Genomic DNA, 21,251 nt, shown 5'->3' on the forward strand with positions numbered 1-21,251 from the left:
GACAAGGTGCGAGGGAAGCCTAGGCCATGGTGAAGACTCGATATACCAAGGCTGACCCGAACCATATGGCCGAAGTCGGACCTATGGGGTCTGACGGGAAAGAGATCCCTGTCAGTTTGGTGTATGACCAGGTGAAATTAGCCGCAAAGTATTACCAACAGGATTGTAGGCTAGACAGCCTGTTGGATGGTATAGAAGAAGAATTTAGTCAGTCTAAGTGACTGTGTACTTCGATTGACATATATTGTCGCTAGTCGGATTGTAAATCATTTGTCATGGCGGCCTTTTCGCTTCGACCTCTGGACCTGACAGTCCGGAGTGTATCTGAATACCCGCTCAGTTATGTAAAAACCGGGGTACGCGTGGAAACCAGGCGTAGGGGTCATAAGTGCTTGAACAGACAAGTACCCAACTAGCTATGTTATATTACATGGATAGTAAGAAACATCTTCCAGGGAGAATAGTTCCGTTAAGGGTTCCTTTCCCTGGGTACGCATGCATTAATGTGCATGTCCAAACTACGAAAAGAGACGCAGAATATAAACATCTGGGGCATGTATTACAATAAGTAAAAGTCATCTTTTGTTCACGACCGAATATTCCCTTAAGAATGCTAGCTTTCGGCTTCACCCAGTCTGAGGTACACATCCGGCTGACCCGACAGTAACAATCGCAGAGGTGCTCCCCTTATGCCCTAGCCGAATTAACGGGAACGTAGGGCATAAACACAAGAGCCAGGCAACCCAGCTTGGCCAAAACTTAAGTCATATCGATGAATATAATGGCGAAGAAAAGGTACATGTGGAAAAGTAACACATGTGCGGGGGGGGGGGGGGGCATAGAGCCCGGAACATAGTTACATTAAGCTTCTATGTAAGAAGCCCCCAGGTATAATGAGCACGCCTAGCATGTCAAGATTCTTCAGTCAAGACACATTTTAACCTTTTAAGGCCATGAAAAAAGGGAGAAAAGAAAAAAAACAGATAATGGATATATATATATATAAGAAATTGATGGAGGTAAGGAGACAAACAGAGAGTGCGGCACTAGGCGTAAAACCTTTGGAGTCTGGCCGCGTTCCATGGGTTTGGCTCGAGTCGATTGTCCGATGCATCCCGCAGACTGTACGCTCCACTGGTCAGAACTTTGTCAATAATGAAGGGACCTTCCCATTTGGGCTTGAGCTTGTTATTTTTCTTCTCTGGTAGGCGTAGAACGAGTTCACCAACGTTATAAGTTTTGGCCCGTACTTCTCTGCTTTGATACCGTCGAGCCTGATGCTGATAGAATGCGGAGCGGGCTTTTGCCACGTCGCTCCTTCTTCAGGGCGTCCAAACTGTCCTGTGGATCAAGCTCGGCTTCTTTCTCTTTGTACATGCACACTCTAGGTGAGTCATGAATGATGTCGCAGGGCAGTACCGCCTCTGCACCGTACACCATAAAAAACGGTGTGTATCCGGTAGTGCGATTCGGCGTGGTCCGCAGCCCCCATAGTACGGAGTTGAGCTCGTCAACCCAGTGCGCATCTGACTCCTTCAAGGATCGCACTAGTCTGGGTTTAATGCCGCTCATAATGAGAGAATTTGCTCGCTCAACCTGACCGTTTTTTTTTGGGTGATAGACGGAGGCATAATCGAGCTTAATGCCCATGTTGCCGCACCACATTTTTACCTTGTCGGCTGTAAAGTTCGAGCCGTTATTGGTCATGATGCTATGGGGGACGCCGTAACGGTGAAAAACCCCGGATATGAAGTCTATCACTGGTCCGGACACGGTCGTTTTAACTGGTTTGGCTTCTATCCATTTGGTGAATTTATCCACCATGACTAATAGGTATTTTTTCTTATGGCTTCCCCCTTTAAGGGGTCCAACCATATCAAGCCCCCAGACCGCAAAGGGCTAAGTAATGGGGATTGTTTGGAAAGCGGTAGGTGGCATATGGCTTTGGTTTGCAAGAAGCTGGCAACCGACGCAACGTTGGACGAGGTCCTGTGCGTCTACTTGAGCCGTCTGCTAGTAAAAACCTGTACAGAAGGCCTTGCTTACAAGGGCCTGAGCTGCGGCGTGGTGGCCACCAAGTCCAGCATGAATTTCTGCCAAAAGTTCCCGTCCTTCCTCTTCGGAGATGCACCTTTGAAGTACTCCGGTAGCGATTTTCTTATAAAGCTCTCCCTCGTGGACCTTGTAGGCTTTAGACCACCGCACAATGCAACGTGCCTCGTTTGGGTCCCAGGGAGTTCTTGCCTAGTTAGGTAAGCCAAGAAGGGTTCTGTCCACAGGGCAATGGCAGCCATAATCACGTGGGCCGAAGGTGTTATTTCGGTGGCAGAGCCTCCGGTTACGTCAGAGTGTTCGGTATCTGGTGTTGTGGCCGGATCCGGACTGTTGTTGCCGGTCTCCCCTTCCCACACCACGAAGGGCTTAAACAGCCTTTCCAAGAAGATATTAGGTGGGACAGGGTCGCGCTTAGCACCGATGCGGGTGAGGATATCCGTCGCTTGATAGTTTTCTCAGACCACATGGTGGAATTCGAGCCCCTCGAACCGAGCTGACATTTTGAGGACGGCGTTGCAGTAAGCCGCCATTTTCGGATCCTTGGCGTCGAAGTCTCCATTTATTTGAGATATTGCGAGGTTCGAATCCCCGCACACCTCTAGGCGTAGGCGTTGAATGCCCATGGAGACTACCATCCGGAGACCATGTAACAGAGCCTCATATTCTGCTGCATTGTTGGAGTCTGTGTATAATATTTGGAGTACGTATTGGACTGTATATCCGGTAGGGGATGTCAGGGCAACGCCTGCCCCCAGACCAGCCAGCATTTTAGAGCCGTCGAAGTGCATGATCCAATTGGAGTACGCGCCGTACTCTTTAGGGAGTTCGGCTTCTGTCCATTCGGCAACAAAATCAGCCAGTACTTGCGACTTAATGGCTCGCCGTGGTTTGTATGTTATGTCGAACTGGAGGAGCTCGATGGCCCATTTAGCAATCCGGCCCGTGGCATCGCGGTTATTTACTATGTCGTTGAGTGGTACTTCAGAAGCCACCGTAATTGAACACTCTTGAAAGTAGTGTCGTAGTTTCCGGGATGCCATGAAGACCGCGTATGCTATCTTTTGATAATGTGGGTACCGTGATTTGCATGGAGTGAGGACAGTAGATACGTAGTATACTGTCTTTTGAAGCGGGAACTTATGTCCGTCCGACTCTCATTCGACGACGAGCACTGTACTTACAACTTGGTGTGTTGCCGCTATATATAACAATATTGGTTCACCGATGTTTGGCGCGGCCAAGATTGGGTTGCTGGCCAAGACGACCTTTATTTCTTCCAATCCAGCCATGGCCGCATCCGTCCACTCGAAGTGTTCAGTGCACCGAAGAAGGCGACAAGGAGGTAGTTTCTTTTCTCCTAATCGGGAGATAAAGCAGCTTAAGGCAGCCACGCATCCAGTTAATTTCTGGATTTGCTTGAGGTCTGTTGGGATAGCCAACTGTGACAGAGCCCGGATTTTAGCCGGATTTGCTTCAATTCCTCTATTGGAGACGATGAAGCCCAAGAGCTTTCCGGCGGGCACGCCGAAAACGCATTTTTCCGGATTGAGCTTGATGTCATATGTTCGGAGATTGTCGAACGTAAGCCTCAAGTCGTCTATTAAGGATTCGACATGTCTGGTTTTAATGACCACATCGTCTACGTATGCCTCAATTGTTTTGCCGATTTGAGTTTCCAGGCATGTCTGGATCATGCGTTGATAGGTTGCACCGACGTTTTTGAGCCCAAAAGGCATGGTGTTAAAACAAAAGGGTCCGTATGGAGTGATAAATGCCGTTGCGGCTTGATCGGACTCCGCCATCTTAATTTGATGGTATCCGGAGTACGCGTCGAGGAAACATAATGAGTCGTGTCCTGCGGTAGCGTCGATAATTTGATCGATGCGGGGGAGGGGGAAGGGATCCTTGGGGCAAGCCTTGTTAATGTCCTTGAAATCGACACATAGGCGCCAGGATTTGTCCTTCTTTGGTACCATCACCAGGTTTGCTAGCCAGTCCGGATGTTTTATCTCTCTAATGAATCCGGCCTCAAGTAACTTGGCTAGCTCTTCTCCCATGGCTTGTCGCTTAGACTCAGAGAAACGCTAGAGAGTCTGCTTGACCGGCTTGAACCCCTTTAGAATTTTAAGGCTATGTCCGGCCAGCCTGCGTGGGATTCCTGGCATGTCTGAAGGATGCCAGGCGAATATGTCCGAATTCTCGCGCAAGAACTCCCGCAGTGCAGCATCTGTTGTGGGGTTCAGCTGTGCCCTGATGGATGCTGTTTTTGTAGGGTCCGTTGGGTGGACCTAGAATTTGACTATTTTGTCCGCTGGTTTAAAAGAGGTGGACTTGGGTCTCTTGTCGAGTATCACGTCGTCCCTGTCCATTGTGGAGCGTAGCGCAGTTAGTTCTTCGGCCGCAAGGGCTTCGGATAACGCCTCGAGGGCTAGTGCGGCGGTTTTATTTTCGGCGCGGAGTGCTGTGTCTGTATCACTAGCTAGAGTGATGATTCCATTGGGGCCGGGCATTTTGAGCTTCATGTACTCGTAATGGGGTATAGCTTGGAAGATCGTGAATGCCTCCCACCCTAAAAGGGCGTGGTATCCGCTACTGAATGGGGCCACTTGGAATGTGATTTCTTCGGACCTATAATTCTCCGGCGTGCCGAATACCATATCTAGTGTGATTTTTCCCGCACATCGTGCCTCCCGACTAGGGATGATTTCTCTGAAGGTCATGCTACTTTGCTCAATGTAGCTCTTGTCTATTTCCATTTTGTTAAGAGTCTCCTCGTAGATGAGGTTTAATCCGCTGCCACCGTCCATGAGCACTTTAGTAGGCCAGAAGCCGTCCACAATTGGATGAAGGACCAAAGCGGCTGGTGCTCGGGCTGTTCGGAATTGAGGTTCGTCACTAGCATTGAAGGTTATAGCCATGTCATTCCATGGATTTATTGCTGCAACGTGGCAGACTTCGGCAAGGCTGTGGAGTGCTCGCTTGCGCCTATTGTTTGAGGCAAAGGTCTCGAAGACTATCAATATTGTGTTGTTATTTTCCATGGGATGGTGCTCTATGGTATTGTTGATGAGGAGTTCCTCACCGCTCTTGGCCACCTGTCGGAGTATCCAGCATGGTCTAAGGCTGTGTGTTGGCATGGTATCCGCTGTACTGTGAATTTTGCGTGGCCCATTGAGCCATCCCTCCAATATAGTTCCACACCCTGTAGTGGGCTTTGGTTTCTTTGTAATTGGATCGGGTGACTTACGAGAGTACACCCTTTTAATTCGGACGGGGGGGGGGGGGGTCTAGTGAGAGCCCGGGGATCCCAGAATTTTGCTTGGGTTTTTCAGGCACTTTCCATCGCACAGTACTTCCGTACTATGGCCGCCAAGTCGGCAAAGTGTGCTATGTCACGACGACTTATGGCGTTGAGGATTCCCTTGTCCGTTCAATTTTTGCAAAAGAATGAAATTGCGTATTCCTCGCGATAGTCCTTGACCTTGTTCATTACAAGGAGGAATCTGGCCCAATAGTGGTGTACTGTCTCTTGGGGCTCTTGTCTAATGTGGGAAAGATCACTTATGTCTGGGTGGGTGGGTAGATTTAGGTCCAAACCCTGACCTGATCTGAAACCTAGGGGCGGAGAAGTTTCCGAGCTTTGAAGTTCGGGCTCCGGGATGTTGCCCAATAGTTCTGGCCCAATGCCTATTTCTAAGTTCGAAGCTTGGGCCATGTCCTCCCATAGACGGGTATCCGGCTCGGAGAGCTCGGGAATCCGGACATAGTTTGTCCTCAAAATAGAGGAAGAATCACTACATTGCTCCTCCACCACCGCTATCTGATGGGTGATCGGCGGAGAGTTAATCTCCCTTTGGTCGAGTTTAAGCCCGATCCGATCATAGTCCGTAGCGACTCCCAGGGCGGTGATGCGATCCAAGAGCTCGTTCAAGGAAGAGAGCTTCATTGGGTCCATCTGTTCGGTGAATCCCGAGCTGGCGTGGAGGCTGTTTTTGATGACCCGAGAAGTCATCGTCGGTGCAACAGCCGAACGGGCGGTCATGACGAAGCCGCCTAGTCAGAGAGTTTGGCCTACAACCAGGGCTCCCCTAGAGGTAATGCTGTCCTTGACAACAAGACGAGCCATCAAGCCTTATCGTGATAGCATAGTGGAACTCTCAACGAAAGCACCAATGTCGGTGTCAAAACTGGCGGATCTCGGGTAGGGGGTCCCGAACTGGGTGTCTAAGGCGGATGGTAACAGGAGGCGGGGGACACAATGTTTACCCAGGTTTGGGCCCTCTCGATGGAGGTAATACCCTACTTCCTGCTTGATTGATCTTGATGATATGAGTATTACAAGAGTTGATCTACCACGAGATCATAGAGGCTAAACCCTAGAAGCTAGCCTAGAGTCACAATCATGTTCAAGTCACAAAGCATTGAGACAGACATTAAGTTGAAACCAAGGGATTCAACAAGCATCACTTTATCCATGTGCTGATCCTTTGAGATTGCAACTCTACCTAGACCCAATACCTTGCTTTTACCAGTGTCAGCAAATGTGATGTGACTCTTGTCAGATGGACGTAAGGTTGAGTCCATGAGAAGACTTCGATCACCAGTCATATGATTAGTGCATCCGCTGTCCATAATCCATTCTGAAGCATGAGGTGTCATACCCTACAGTACAGTTAGGGGGATAGGCCTCAGCAAGAGTATTGTGAATCATAAACATTTGACGCACAAGAGGATTATCAAAGCTCAGATCAAGATTAGGACTGATAGGATGATTGGCAAGCGATTCAGGAACTAAATACATAGTGAGACCATTTGGGCATTTGATCTTGCGCCCTACAAGATGTTTTAGGTCCCCAGCATTAGCATCAGACACCTTTGATTTTCGGTTGGAGACCTTTCCCTGCAAAAGAAAGTTAATTCTTCTTAACCACCCACATCTTCAGGGGTGGCTTAGAAGCAATGAGTCTAAGTGCAGCATCTGAGAACTTTAGCTTTGGAGCCCTAGCAAATAGCCTTGCAGGAGATGAATGATACTCATATGAATAAGCAGAAAAGTTCTTAGTTTTATGAACATAGTAGTTTGAAGAAACATGCTCATATTCATAAGTTTGAGTATGATTTCCCTGCAAAACATTGGCGTTAGGGTAACTCAGGTGAGTCCTCTGTCTGTATGAAGCCTTTGGACCATATGATGCCTTTGGTCTGGGGTTTGTCTTCTTCCCAAGCGGTGTCATGATTACATTCACTGGAAGATTCTCAAGACAACTTTTGGGAACCCAGATCTTCTTCATAGGTGGTCCATTCCTGTAGTTAGTACCAATGTACCTGGCAAACACTTCACCATTCTAATTCTTAAACAGTTTATAATTTGCATCAAAGGATTCATCAATGATAATAGGGTTAGCACAAGTGAAGCCAGATAAGGTGGATGGATCCACTGAAGGTCCCTTTGCAGCAACCCATGTGGTTTTGGGGTACTGCTCAGGCTTCCAGTAGGAGCCATCAACATTCATTTTCCTCTCGAACCCAACACCCTCTTTCCTAGGGTTTCGGTTCAGAATCTGCTTTTTGAGGACATCACACAGTGTATGATGCCCTTTGAGACTTTTGTACATCCCTGTTTCAAGCAATGTCTTCAACCCAGCATTTTCATCAGCAATAGTAGTGGTATCCTTAGCAGAGGGGTTCATTACCACATCAACAGCTGAAGATATTGCAACAGTAGCAGCAGTAGAACATTCTGCAACAGAAGTAGCGTTATCATGCTCAAGGCATTTTAGACATGGTGGTTCAAATCCTTCCTGAACGGGACTGATCTATTGAGCACGAAGTGACTCATTCTCTTTTTGAAGATCTTCATGAGCCGCTCTCAATTTCTCAAGCTCTTGCTTCCTTTGAAGATAATCACAGGAAAGCTTTTCATGAGTGGTTTAGAGCGTTTCATGACGACTTTCAAGTTCCTGGTACTTAACATGAAGATTTTTTATGTCTTCAATTAAGGACTGAGATCGGGTCATTTCCGCGTCCAACAGGTCATCGCTTTTGTCTAACAGTTTTTGAGTATGTTCCATAGCTTGCTGTTGTTCAGTTGCCATTTTAGCAAGTGTTTTGTAGCTGGGTTTGGATTCACAATCAGAGTCATCTTCACTTGATGTTTGAAAGTAAGCATTGCGTGATTTTACCTTGGCACCACGTGCCATGAAGCAGTAGGTGTGAGCAGAGTCGTCCTTGTCATTAGCATTAGTGTTGGTGATGGGGCCATTGTCTTCAGTGTTGAAGATGGACTTTGGAACGTAGGCTGTAGCTAGAGCCAGACTTGGAACGCCAGGGTCGGACTCCTCCTCAGACTCCACCTCCGCCTCCTCAGAAGCAGACTCCTCCTCTAAATCCATCTCCTTGCCAACAAAAGCACGAGCCTTGCCAGATGAGCTCTTCTTATGTGATGAAGACTTGGACGAAGACTTGGAAGAAGACTTTGAAGATTTCTTCTTATTCTTGTCATCAGAATCATATTCCTTGCTCTTCTTCTTCTTCTTCTTCTTCTTCTTCTTCTACTTCTTCTTCTTGTTCTCATTGTCCCACTGTGGACACTCAGAGATGTAGTGTCCAGGTTTCTTGCACTTGTGACATGTTCTCTTCTTGTAGTCATGAGTGGAAGCTTCATCATTTCTTGAGCTGGATCGTGAAGACTTTCTGAAGCCCTTCTTCTTACTGAACTTCTGGAACTTTTTCACAAGCATAGCAAGCTCCTTTCCAATGTCTTCAGGATCACTAGAACTACAGATAGATTCTTCTTTAGATGAGGAAACAACTTTTGCCTTCAAAGCACGAGTTACCATAGTTTGGACTATATATATATCTTTTCTCAGATAGCTGGAACTCATGTGTGTTGAGCCTCTCAAGTACGTCAGACGGATCGAGTGTCTTGAAGTTAGGGCGTTCTTGTATCATCAGGGCAAGGGTGTCAAATGAGCTGTCAAGTGATCTCAGGAGTGTCTTGACGATTTCATGCTTGGTGATCTCAGTGGCGCTGAGAGAACGAAGCTCATTTGTGTTGTTAGTGAGGCAATCAAACGTGAGATGGACATTCTCATTGTCGTTTCTCTTGAAGCGGTTGAAGAGGTTGCGAAGAACACTGATCCTTTGATCTCTCTAGGTTGACACGCCTTTGTTGACCTTGGAGAGCCAGTCCCAGACTAGCTTCAATGTTTCTAGAGCACTCACACGGCCATACTGCCCTTTGGTCAGATGACCACAGATGATGTTCTTGGCAGTAGAATCCAGTTGAATGAACTTCTTAACATCAGTAGGGGTGACACCTTCACCAGTCTTGGGAACACCATTCTTGACGACATACCAGAGGTCGACATCAATGGCTTCAACATGCATGCGCATCTTATTCTTCCAGTAGGGATATTCAGTTCCATCAAAGACGGGGCACGCAGCGGAGACTTTGATTATCCATACAGTCGAAATCGCTAAAACTCCAGGTGGTTAAACCGAATCACACAGAACAAGGGAGTACCTTGCTCTGATACCAATTGAAAGTGCTAGTTATCGACTAGAGGGGGGGTGAATAGGCGATTTTTATGAAAGTCTTCAAACCATGACCGTTTCGAAGAAAAAACAATAGAAATGAACCTATTGATATGCAATGGAAGGTAGACTACACTAAGCAAGCCATAGTCAAGTATTCAATGAAGTGAATGCACGAAGACTAATAGCAACTAGGTAGTAAAGATCAGGATGGAAGATAGTATGAAGCCAAACAACAATAGTAGTCACACACTAAAGTCAAACAGGTAGTGCAAACAGCAATGACTTCACGAAGACAAACTATAGGTAAAGAGAGAGAGAGAGAGATGATAGAACCAGTCACTTGGTGAGGACAAGGATTTGTTGGACTAGTTCCAGTTGTTGTGACAACTGTACGTCTGGTTAGGGAGGCTGAGATTTAACTCAGAAGACCGTGTCTTCACCTTATTCCCCTTGAGCTAAGGACACCCAGTCCTCGCCCAATCACTCTGGTAAGTCTTCAAGGTAGACTTCCAAACCTTCACAGACTTTGTTCACCGGTGATCCACAATTACTCTTGGACGCTCAAAACGTGATGACTAACCGTCTGGAGGATTCACAGTCCTCAAGTGTAACAAGTCTTTAGGTCACGCGGACAGAAAGATTTCAGTGATGCCTAACACTCTTTGGCTCTGGGAGTTTGGGCAATGGGCTTTGTCCTCGCAAGGATTTCTCTCTCTCAAAAGCTTCAGAGGTGGGTTGCTCTTAAACGACAAAAGCCGTGCACTAACTCTGAGCAGCCACCAATTTATGGTGTAGGGGTGGGCTATTTATAGCCACTAGGCAACCCGACCTTATTTGTCCTAAATGACCCTAGGTCACTAAGGAACTGACACACGTTCTAATGGTCAGATTTCAAACACACGCGGCATCTTGACTTGGGATACAAGTAAAGCTGACTCATCCAGCTCTGGATAAGATTTGCTCTCATTGTCTTCGCTCAAAGACATAGGATTTGGTTGAGCATCACTTCAGTCACTCTGACTTTATTCACTGGGACCCCACTTAACAGTACGGTGGTTCCTATGACTCAACAAAGAAGAAAAGGAAACAACGAAACAACTAAGTCTCCGCGCTCCATAGTCTTCACGTGATGTCTTCTCTTGTCATAGTCTTCAATGTGAATATCTTCACATACCACCATTGTCTTGAATGTCTTCATACATTTTTAGGGGTCATCTCCGGTAGGTAAACCGAATCAATGAGGGACTACTACCTGTGTTATCCTGCAATTCTCACAAACACATTAGTTCGTCAACCAGGTTTGTCGTCAATACTCCAAAACCAACTAGGGGTGGCACTAGATGCACTTACAATACCTGAAGGAATTTCAATGTAAACATTTTCAGCATGTTCAGAAGGTTGAGGAGCAACTCTTTGCTCTACTAGTCGGGCTGAAGATACCCCGAACAAGCCCCTCAAAGGATTACTTTCCATAGTAACAAGTGACATTAAATTTCAGCACACTATATAAATTTTTCCTTACCAAATTCCACTTACCAAAGGCGATTCACTCCCCGGCAACGGCGCCAGAAAAGAGTCTTGATGACCCACAAGTATAGGGATCTATTGTAGTCCTTTTGATAAGTAAGAGTGTCGAACCCAATGAGGAGCAGAAGGAAATGACAAGCGGTTTTCAGTAAGGTATTCTCTACAAGCACTGAAATTATTGGTAATAGATAGTTTTGTGATAAGGTAATTCGTAACGGGTAACAAGTAACAAGAGTAAATAAAGTGCAACAAGGTGGCCCAATCCTTTTTGTAGCAAAGGACAAGCCTGGACAAACTCTTATATAAAGGAAAACGCTCCCGAGGACACATGGGAATTATCGTCAAGCTAGTTTTCATCATGCTCATATGATTCACGTTCGTTACTTTGATAATTTGATATGTGGGTGATCCGATGCTTGGGTACTGCCCTTCCTTGCACAAGCATCCCACTTATGATTAACCCCTCTTCAAGCATCCGCAACTACAAAAGAAGTATTAAGGTAAACCTAACCATAGCATGAAACATATGGATCCAAATCAGCCCCTTATGAAGCAACGCATAAACTAGGGTTTAAGCTTCTGTCACTCTAGTAACCCATCATCTACTTCTTACTTCACAATGCCTTCCCCTAGGCCCAAATAACGGTGAAGTGCCATGTAGTCGATGTTCACATAACACCACTAGAGGAAAGACAACATACATCTCATGAAAATATCGAACGAATACCAAATTCACATGACTATTTATAGCAAGACTTCTCCCATGTACTCAGGAACAAACATAACTACTCAGAAATCATATTCATGTTCATAATCAGAGGGGTATTAATATCCATAAAGGATCTGAACATATGATCTTCCACCAAATAAACCAACTAGCATCAACTACAAGGAGTAATCAACACTACTAGCAACCCACAGGTACCAATCTGAGGTTTTGAGACAAATATCGGATACAAGAGATGAACTAGGGTTTGAGAGGAGATGGTGCTAGTGAAGATGTTGATGGAGATTGACCCCCTCCCGCTGAGAGGATCGATGGTGACGATTCCCCCCTCCCGGAGGGATGTTTCCCTGGCAGAACAGCTCCGCAGGAGCCCTAGATTGGTTTCGCCGGGTTCCGCCTCGAGACGGCGCCACTTCGTCCCGAAAGCTTCCTTCTATTTTTTTCCAGGGCGAAAGACTTCATATAGAAAAAGATGGGCACCGTAGGCCTGCCTGGGTCCACGAGGCAGGGGGCGCACCCAGGGGGGTAGGGCGCGCCCCCACCCTCGTGGACAAGGTGTGGCCCCCCTCTGGTGCTTTCTTCTCCCAATATTTTTTATATATTCCAAAACTGACTTCCATGGAGTTTCAGGACTTTTGGAGTTGTGCAGAATAGGTCTCTAATATTTGCTCCTTTTCCAGCCAAGAATTCCAGCTGCCGGCATTCTCCCTCTTCATGTAAACCTTGTAAAATAAGAGAAAATAGGCATAAATATTGTGACATAATATGTAATAACAACCCATAATGCAATAAATATCGATATAAAAGCATGATGCAAAACGGACGTATTAGGCGCAGCCCATCCTCAAGTTCCTGGTGAGCGGAGAGCTACCAGCCGACGAGATCTTGGCCCGGCAAGTGCAACGCCGAGCAGCAACATACATCATAGTAAACAGAGAGCTTGTCAGGCGCAGCGTGACCGGCGTCTTCCAGCGCTGTGTCGAGCCAGAGAAAGGCAAGGCAATCCTGGGAGACATCCACCAAGGCGAGCGTGGCTACCACGCGGCCTCCAGATCCCTTGTCGCCAAAGCTTTTCACCATAGATTCTTCCGGCCGACTTCTTTGGGTGACGCCAAGGACTTGGTCAAGAAGTGCAAGGGGTGCCAAAAGTTCAGCTCCAAGCAACATCTACCAGCTTCCGCACTCAAGACCATTCCCCTTACGTGGCCATTTGCCGTCTAGGGGCTAGACATGGTGGGCCCATTCAAGACAGCACGCGGCGACATGACCCGTCTACTTATCACCGTAGACAAATTCACCAAATAGATTGAAGCAAAGCCAATCAAGAAGCTGAATGGTCCAACTGATGTGACCTTCATTGCAGATATCACCGTCCGATACGGTGTACCGCACAGCATCATCACCGACAATGGCACAAACTTTGCCAAAGGCGCCTTGGCCCGTTTCTGCGCGACGCAGGGCATCCGACTAGACTTAGCATCCGTTGCCTTTCCGCAGTCAAACGGCCAAGTCGAGCGAGCAAACGTCCTCATCTTGTCCGGCATCAAACCCCGACTGGTCGACCCAGTAGAGCGCTCGGCCGGCTGCTGGGTAGACGAGCTACCGGCCGTCCTCTTGAGTCTCCGCACCACGCCAAACAAATCAACCAGCTTCACACCCTTCTTCCTCATGTACGGGGCTGAGGCCGTCATCCCAACTGACATAGAGTTTGACTCGCCTCTTGTCACCATGTACACGGAGGCGAAGGCGAAGGAAGCACGATAAGACGGCGTCGATCTGCTGGAAGAGGGCCGGCTGTTGGCACTCAGCCGGTCCGCCATCTACCAGCAGAGTGTGCGCCGCTATCATAGTCGAAAGGTCAAGCCACGATCCTTCCAAGAGGGGGGCCTTGTGCTCCGGCTGATCCAGCGAACAGCCGGCCAGCACAAGCTCTTGGCCCCTTGGGAAGGGCCCTTCATCATTAGCAAGGCCTTGGGCAACGACTCCTACTACCTGATCGACGCACAGAAGCCCAGGGCACGCAACAGGGACGATTCCGGCAAGGAAACAGCGCGCCCTTGGAACGCAAATCTCCTCCGAAGATTTTACAGTTAATGTAGTATGTACCATGCTACCTTTTATATTAAGAGCAAAGACATCGGGTCCCTCGAGGATCACTCGGGGGCTACCCTTTTATCTATATGATAAGATTTATGCCTGTGAATGTGCTATTTCATTCCTTCACCCGACACCGGGTCCAACCAGTCAGCCCGAGGGCTTGCCGCCTTGTCCTATGTCGATGCTACCTGTAGTCCGACAAGTAGTGTGCCGACATCTAAGCCCCCTCTCTTGCCTTAAGCCGCAGCTCGCAGAGCGACTGTCCGGCTGGCAAGAGCTAAAGGCAGGAAATGGTGTCCACATGAAAAATGGCTAAGGAAAAAGCAGCTACATAGGCCAAGCCGACTCCTCGCCTCACCATCCGGCTGCTGAGCAGCCCGCCGGCCGGCTTCTCATTTGACTTGCTACGTTCTAAGCGGCCAAAGTACTTGTCTTCCAAAAAAACTGCTAAGTCCCGAACCCAGCCACAGACCGCAGAGCGGCTGTCCGGCTAGTAGGGCAGCAACCACGGGAAAGCGGCAAAGGAAAATGCCAAAATAGAACAGAGATGCAAGGCAAAGTAGAACCCTGCAGAGGCACAACTTGTGCAAGAATTAATTTACATAAGCAAAAGGTCCTCGGCCAGCATTCAACAAAGTTTGAATACACCCCCAACGGGTGGAATTGCGTGAATTTAACATATTTGTCCAAAGGATTACAAGAACAGGAAAGAAAGATAAGTTGGCCGCATAAGCCAGAGGAGTAGTAGCTGGATCTGATGGGTCGGCGGAGGCTGAGGCATCGGGTGGTGGAATGGCCGTCTGGTTGGTCTCGACCTGGTCGGCACCAGCAGCAGTCGGCTCGCTGACACGTGACTCGTTGGTTGAGACTTGGTCGGGCTGAGGCCGGCCGTTGGCTCCATCATCCGGCGCGTCATCTTCGCCGTCCTCATCTTCTTCGTCCTCGCCCTCATCACTTGAGGCGATCTCCTCTGTCTAGTCCTCCCCATACTCCGGATTCAGCCCGAACTAGTTGGGCGGCACATCAGCGCCCTCCTCGTTCAACTCAGGGATGAACACGGTGGTGTCGGCGTAGTCGGCGATCGCCGTTGTGCGTTGAGTATGGTCGCGGCTCGCCGCCTCCAATTCCGGTCCGGCCTCCTACCGGAAGGTGGCCAGCTAGGCCAAGTCCAGGCCCAGGTACCATGCCTTGATGAACTCCAAGGCCCTCCGAGCGCCAGCACAAGACGCGGCGCCCTTCCAAGCCTCGAAGCGGCCGGCTACCTCCAGCCAGTCGGCGGTCCGGCTGGGGGTGCGTGGGATCTGGGCACCCGGCCAGAGGGCGGTCAACACCTGAGCCCCAACGCGCTGTAGGCGGTGGAGCGTCCGATGAGCCGGCTGGAGGCGCACATGCATGGCGAGAAGCTGCTCGCTGAGGGTCCGGGGCGCGTTGGGCGCGATTTCTGCACCAGCTCTTCTTCACTCGTCATGGCGTGCAACGATGGCTTGGCTGGTGGCGACAGAGTGACCAGGAAAGAACTCTGGGCAAGAAGAAAAAATAAGTCTAAGGCCAGAAACCGGCTCATATAGCAGTCGGCGACTGAAAGAAAGGAAAAAATAACTCACCATCGATCATATCCTCGATCTCGCCGTAGTCGTCGAATAGAGCCTTCTCCTTCTCATCCTAGGTCGAGCGATGAGTCTCAAACTCGGCCTGGAGGTTGGCCTCGCTATCCTTCACCTTCTGGAGCTCCGCCTTGTGTCGCTCTACCTGGTCCACCAGCTCCTTGGCCAGGCGGTCGCACTCCTAAGCCGCCTTGCTGCGCTCCTCCTCCTTGGTGCGCAGCTCTGTTTGGACCTCACCCAGGCGCTGCTGCAGTTCGGTGGCTGCCCCTGCAGAGATAAGAAAGAAAGGACATCAACAATCCATAAAGAAGACAAGTGGTTGCCGGGAGATCCGGCCCGATTGCTCAGCAGTCGGCCCGAATCTCGGGGGCAACACCCAGCGGGTGCGCTGACGCACCCCCGCGAAAGAGAAGACGAAGTGCTTACTCTGGCTCTTGGCCAAGTCAGTGGTCTGCTTGGCTAGATCCTGGACATGAGAGTTGAAGGCGGCCATGCGGATGTTGTGGTAATCCTACAACAAAAACAACAAAAGAGAAAATCAGTTAGCACTCAGAACTTACCTTGAAGTTCCGAGCCGCCTACTCAGTAGCCGGCCCGGAACACGGGGGCTACACCCAGTGGGTGTGCTGGCGCGCCCCCACGAAAGATTACAAGAATAAAAAAACAAGAAGCATACCCGAACAGCCGTCCGCATCGCCAAGAACGCCTGCGTATACTGCTGAAGGGCGGCGCCCTAGGCCTAAAACCGGGCCTGGACGTCCTGCACGACCGCATTCAGAGCACCCGTTCCGCCCCCAGGCGTTGATACGTCTCCATCGTATCTACTTTTCCAAACACTTTTGCCCTTGTTTTGGACTCTAACTTGCATGATTTGAATGGAACTAATTCGGCCTGACGATGTTTTCAGTAGAATTGCCATGGTGTTATTTTTGTGCAGAAATAAAAGTTCTCGGAATGACCTAAAAATCCACGAATAATATTTTCGGAATATATAAAAAATACTGGCGAAAGAATCAAGACCAGGGGGCCCACACCCTGTCCACGAGGGTGAGGGCGCGCCCCCTGCCTCGTGGGCCCCCTGGTGCTCCACCGACCTCAACTCCAACTCCATATATTCACGTTCAGGGAGAAAAAAAATAAGAGAGAAGGATTCATCGCGTTTTATGATACGGAGCCACCGCCAAGCCCTAAACTCTCTCGGGAGGGCTGATCTGGAGTCCGTTCGGGGCTCCGGAGAGGGGAAACCGTCGCCGTCGTCATCATCAACCTTCCTCCATCACCAATTTCATGATGCTCACCGATGTGCATGAGTAATTCCATCATAGGCTTGCTGGACGGTGATGGTTTGGATGAGAGTTATCATGTAATCGAGTTAGTTTTGTTAGAGTTTCATCCCTAGTATCCACTATGTTCTGAGATTGATGTTGCTATGACTTTTCTATGCTTAATGCTTGTCACTAGAGCCCGAGTGCCATGAATTTAGATCTGAACCTATTATGTTTTCATGAATATATGTGAGTTCTTCATCCTTTCTTGCAAGTCATTAGTCACCTACTATGTGTTATGATCCGGCAACCCCGAAGTGACAATAATCGGGACTACTCCCGGTGATGACCGTAGTTTGAGGAGTTCATGTATTCACTATGTGTTAATGCTTTGGTCCGGTACTCTATTAAAAGGAGGCATTAATATACCTTAGTTTCCAATAGGACCCCGTTGCCATGGGAGGGTAAGACAAAAGATGTCATGCAAGTTCTTTTCCATAAGCACGTATGACTATATTCGGAATACATGCCTACATTACATTGATGAACTGGAGCTAGTTCTGTGTCACCCTATGTTATAACTGTTGCATGAATAATCACATCCGACATAATTATCCACCATTGATCCAATGCCTACGAGATTTTCACATATTGATCTCTGTTTAGTTACTTTACCGTTGCCACTGTTACAATCACTACAAAACTACTACTGTTACTTTTGCCACTGTTGCCGTTACTTCCATACTACTTTGCTACTAAATACTTTGCTACAGATATTAAGTTATCCAGGTGTGGTGGAATTGACAACTCAACTGCTAATACTTGAGAATGTTATTTGGCTCCCCTTGTGTTGAATCAATAAATTTGGGTTGAATACTCTACCCTCAAAAACTGTTGTGATCCCCTATACTGGTGGGTTATCAAGACTATTTTCTGGTGCCGTTGCCGGGGAGCATAGCTCTATTCTTTGAGTCACTTGGGATTTATATCTGCTGGTCACTATGAGGAACTTGAAAGACGAGAAAACCAAAATTTATCCCTCAACTACGAGGGGAGGTAAGGAATTGCCATCTAGCTCTGCACTTGATTCACCTTCTGTTTTGAGTAAACTTGCGACACCTAAACCTGCTTCTGCTATTAATTCTGATATGTCGCATGTTATTGATGATGCCACTTCTGCTAGGCATGATACTTATGATGGAACTACTTCTATGCTTGATAATACTGTGCCACTAGGTGAATTTCTTGATGAACAACTTGCTAGGGCTAGAGAGAATGAAATTATTGAAACTGATAATATTGATGAAAGTGATGATGAAGATTCTCCCCCTAGATATGAATTGCCTGTTGTGCCTGAGGGTTATGTTATGGATGAAGAAACTGCTAGAGATTTTCTTGCTTGCAATGATAGGAATGATCTTAAGAAATTATTAGTCAAGCTGAAAGAAAAATCTTTGAACGCTAGAATGAAATATGACCGTGCTTTTGCTACTTCACCTATCTGTATTACTGATAAGGATTATGATTTGTCTGTCGATCCTGAGATAATTACTTTGGTTGAATCTGATCCTTTTTATGGCCATGAATCTGAAACTGTTGTGGCACATCTTACTAAATTAAATGATATAGCCACCCTATTCACTCATGAGGAAAAAATTTGTTACTATTATATCCTTAAGTTATTTCCGTTCTCATTAAAGGGTGATGCTAAAACATGGTTTAATTCTCTTGATCCTGGTTGTGTGCGTAGTCCCCATGATATGATTTATTACTTCTCTGCTAAATATTTTCCCGCTCATAAGAAACAAGCTGCTTTATGGGATATATATAATTTTGTGCAAATTGAAGAAGAGAGTCTCCCACAAGCTTGGGGGAGGCTTCTCCAATTACTTAATGCTTTGCCTAATCATCCTCTCAAGAAAAATGAAATACTTGATATCTTTTATAATGGACTAACCGATGCTTCCATAACCACCTGGATAGTTGTGCTGGTTGTGTTTTCAGGGAAAGAGCTGTTGATCAAGCTGAGTTGCTATTGAATAATATGTTGACTAATGAAAACAATTGGACACTTCCTGAACCAACTCCTAAGCCAACTCCGAAGAAAAGGGGTATTCTATTTCTCAGTCCCGAAGATATGCAAGAGGCAAATAAATCTATGAAAGAAAAAGGTATTAAAGCTGAAGATGTTAAGAATTTACCTAATGTTGAAGATATACATGGCCTTAATTTACCACCTATCAAAGAAATACATGGTCTTGATAACCCGACACAGGTAGTAAAGGTAAATTCTCTCTATAGATATGATAAAGTTGAAATCCCGTCTACTAAGTTTTCTAGCCAATGCTTGGATGAGTTTGATGATTTTATGATTAAACAAGAAAACTTTAATGTTTATGTTGCAAGACAATTGAAACGCAATGCTTATATGATTGAAAACTTGAGTGATTATATGTCTAGAGTTAATGGTGAACGTAAACTCATTAGTAAACATGCTTCTATGGTTACCACTCTAGTAGAACAAGTTCTTAAAGCTCAAAATTATTTACTCAATGAATTAAATAATAAGAAAAATGATAATGATGTTAGAGTTATGACTAGAGGGGGTAAAATGACTCAGGAACCTCTGTATCCTGAGGGCCACCCTAAGAGAATTGAGCAAGATTCTCAGAGAACTAATGTTGATGCACCTAGTCCTTCTAAGAGGAAGAAAAAGAAAAACGATAGGACTTTGCATGCTTCTAGTGAACCTGTTGTTGACACACCTGAGAATCCCAATGATATTTCTATTTCTGATGCTGAAACACAATCTGGTGATGAACATGAACCTAGTGATAATGTTAATAATGATGTTCATGTTGATGCTCAACCTAGCGATAATAATGATGTAGAGATTGAACCTGCTGTTGATCTTGATAACTCACAATCAAATAATCAACGTCATGATAAGAGAGACTTTGTTTCTAGGAAGCACGGTAAAGAAAGGGAGCCATGGGTTCAGAAACCCATGCCTTTTCCTCCTAAACCATCCAAGAAAAAAGATGATGAGGATTTCGAGCGCTTTGCTGAAATGATTAGACCTATCTTTTTGCGTATGCGTTTGACCGATATGCTTAAAATGAACCCTTATGCTAAATACATGAAGGATAATGTTACTAATAAAAGAAAGATACCGGAGGCTGAAATTTCCACCATGCTTGCTAATTATACTTGTAAAGGTGGAATACCTAAGAAACTTGGAGATCCAGGAGTACCAACTATACCATGCTCCATTAAAAGGAACTATGTCAAAACTGCTTTATGTGATCTTGGAGCCGGTGTTAGTGTTATGCCTCTCTCTTTATATCATAGACTTGATTTGAATAAGTTGACACCTACTGAAATATGTTTGCAAATGGTCAATAAATCAACTGCTATACCTGTCGGTATTTGTGAGGATGTGCCTGTTGTGGTTGCAAACGTCACTATTTTAATGGACTTTGTTATTCTTGATATTCCCGAGGACGATAATATGTCGATTATCCTTTGTAGACCCTTTTTGAATATTGCAGGGTCTGTTATTGATTGCAAGAAAGGCAATGTCACTTTTCATGTTAATAGTAATGAGCATACGGTACACTTTCCGAGGAAACAACCTCAAGTCCACGGTATAAACTCTATTGGAAAAATTCCATCGATTATTATTGGAAGTTTTGAATTTCATCTTCTGACTGTCAAAAAGAAATATGATATTCTTATTATTGGGGACGTGCATATCCCCGTTGAGGTAACCTAGTGCTATTCGAAAATTCTCCGGTTTCATGTGATCCGGAATGAGTTTGTTAACAAGACTTGATCAACCTTGTTAGTGGATTCCTTTTGATGAGCATGAGATGGATGAAGTTAGAAAGCACAACTCTCTGTACCCTCCTTTTACTTTCTGTTATTTAGATTTAATAAAGTAAAAATAATATTTTCTATCTATTTTCTGAATTACCCGTGCAATAAAAAATACCCCCAAAATAAAAGTTCTCCAAATGCCCTGAAATTGAAATATGATTTTTTTTCTAGATTATTTAAGAATATTTGGCACTAAGAACACATCAAGGGGAGCCAACACCTTGGCACGAGGGTCCAGGGCGCGCCCACCCCCCTGGGCTCGCCCCCCTGCCTCGTGGGACCCTGGTGCCCCCCTCCACTTATTCGAGCACCCACACACTCCTTCTTCCTCCAGAAAAAATCACCAACTAGCTCAAGCACGAGTTCTAGCTCATCTTGCTGCCATTTTTGATCTCCTTGCTCAAAGCTCCACGCAGAAAACTGCTTTAGGGGATTGTTCTTCGGTATGTGACTCCTCCAATGGTCCAATTAGTTTTTGTTCTAGTGCTTTGTTTATTGCAAATTTTTGCTTCTTAGGTGAACCTATTCTTGAGCTTGCATGTCAAATTTATTTGGTCC

At 46.5% G+C, this 21,251-nt stretch overlaps 1 protein-coding gene across 1 annotated transcript; it reads left to right on the top strand.

Moving 5' to 3' along the window:
- Positions 1 to 18,858: 18,858 nt before the first annotated feature.
- LOC147987277 (uncharacterized) lies at positions 18,859 to 20,589 on the top strand. Its single transcript, XM_087540286.1, has one exon. It carries the CDS (start codon positions 18,859 to 18,861, stop codon positions 20,587 to 20,589), a length of 1,731 nt encoding a protein of 576 aa, XP_087396412.1.
- The last annotated feature ends 662 nt before the right edge of the window (positions 20,590 to 21,251 follow it).

This window comes from Triticum urartu, chromosome 2A (genome assembly GCF_056163025.1).
Source record: "Triticum urartu cultivar PI428250 chromosome 2A, HENAU_Tu73, whole genome shotgun sequence".
Taxonomy (NCBI): Eukaryota; Viridiplantae; Streptophyta; class Magnoliopsida; order Poales; family Poaceae; genus Triticum; species Triticum urartu.

What these genes read in the sequence shown, in the direction of transcription:
- LOC147987277 (XM_087540286.1), top strand. Translation starts at nt 18,859, where the DNA reads ATGTTGACTAATGAAAACAATTGGACACTTCCTGAACCAACTCCTAAG.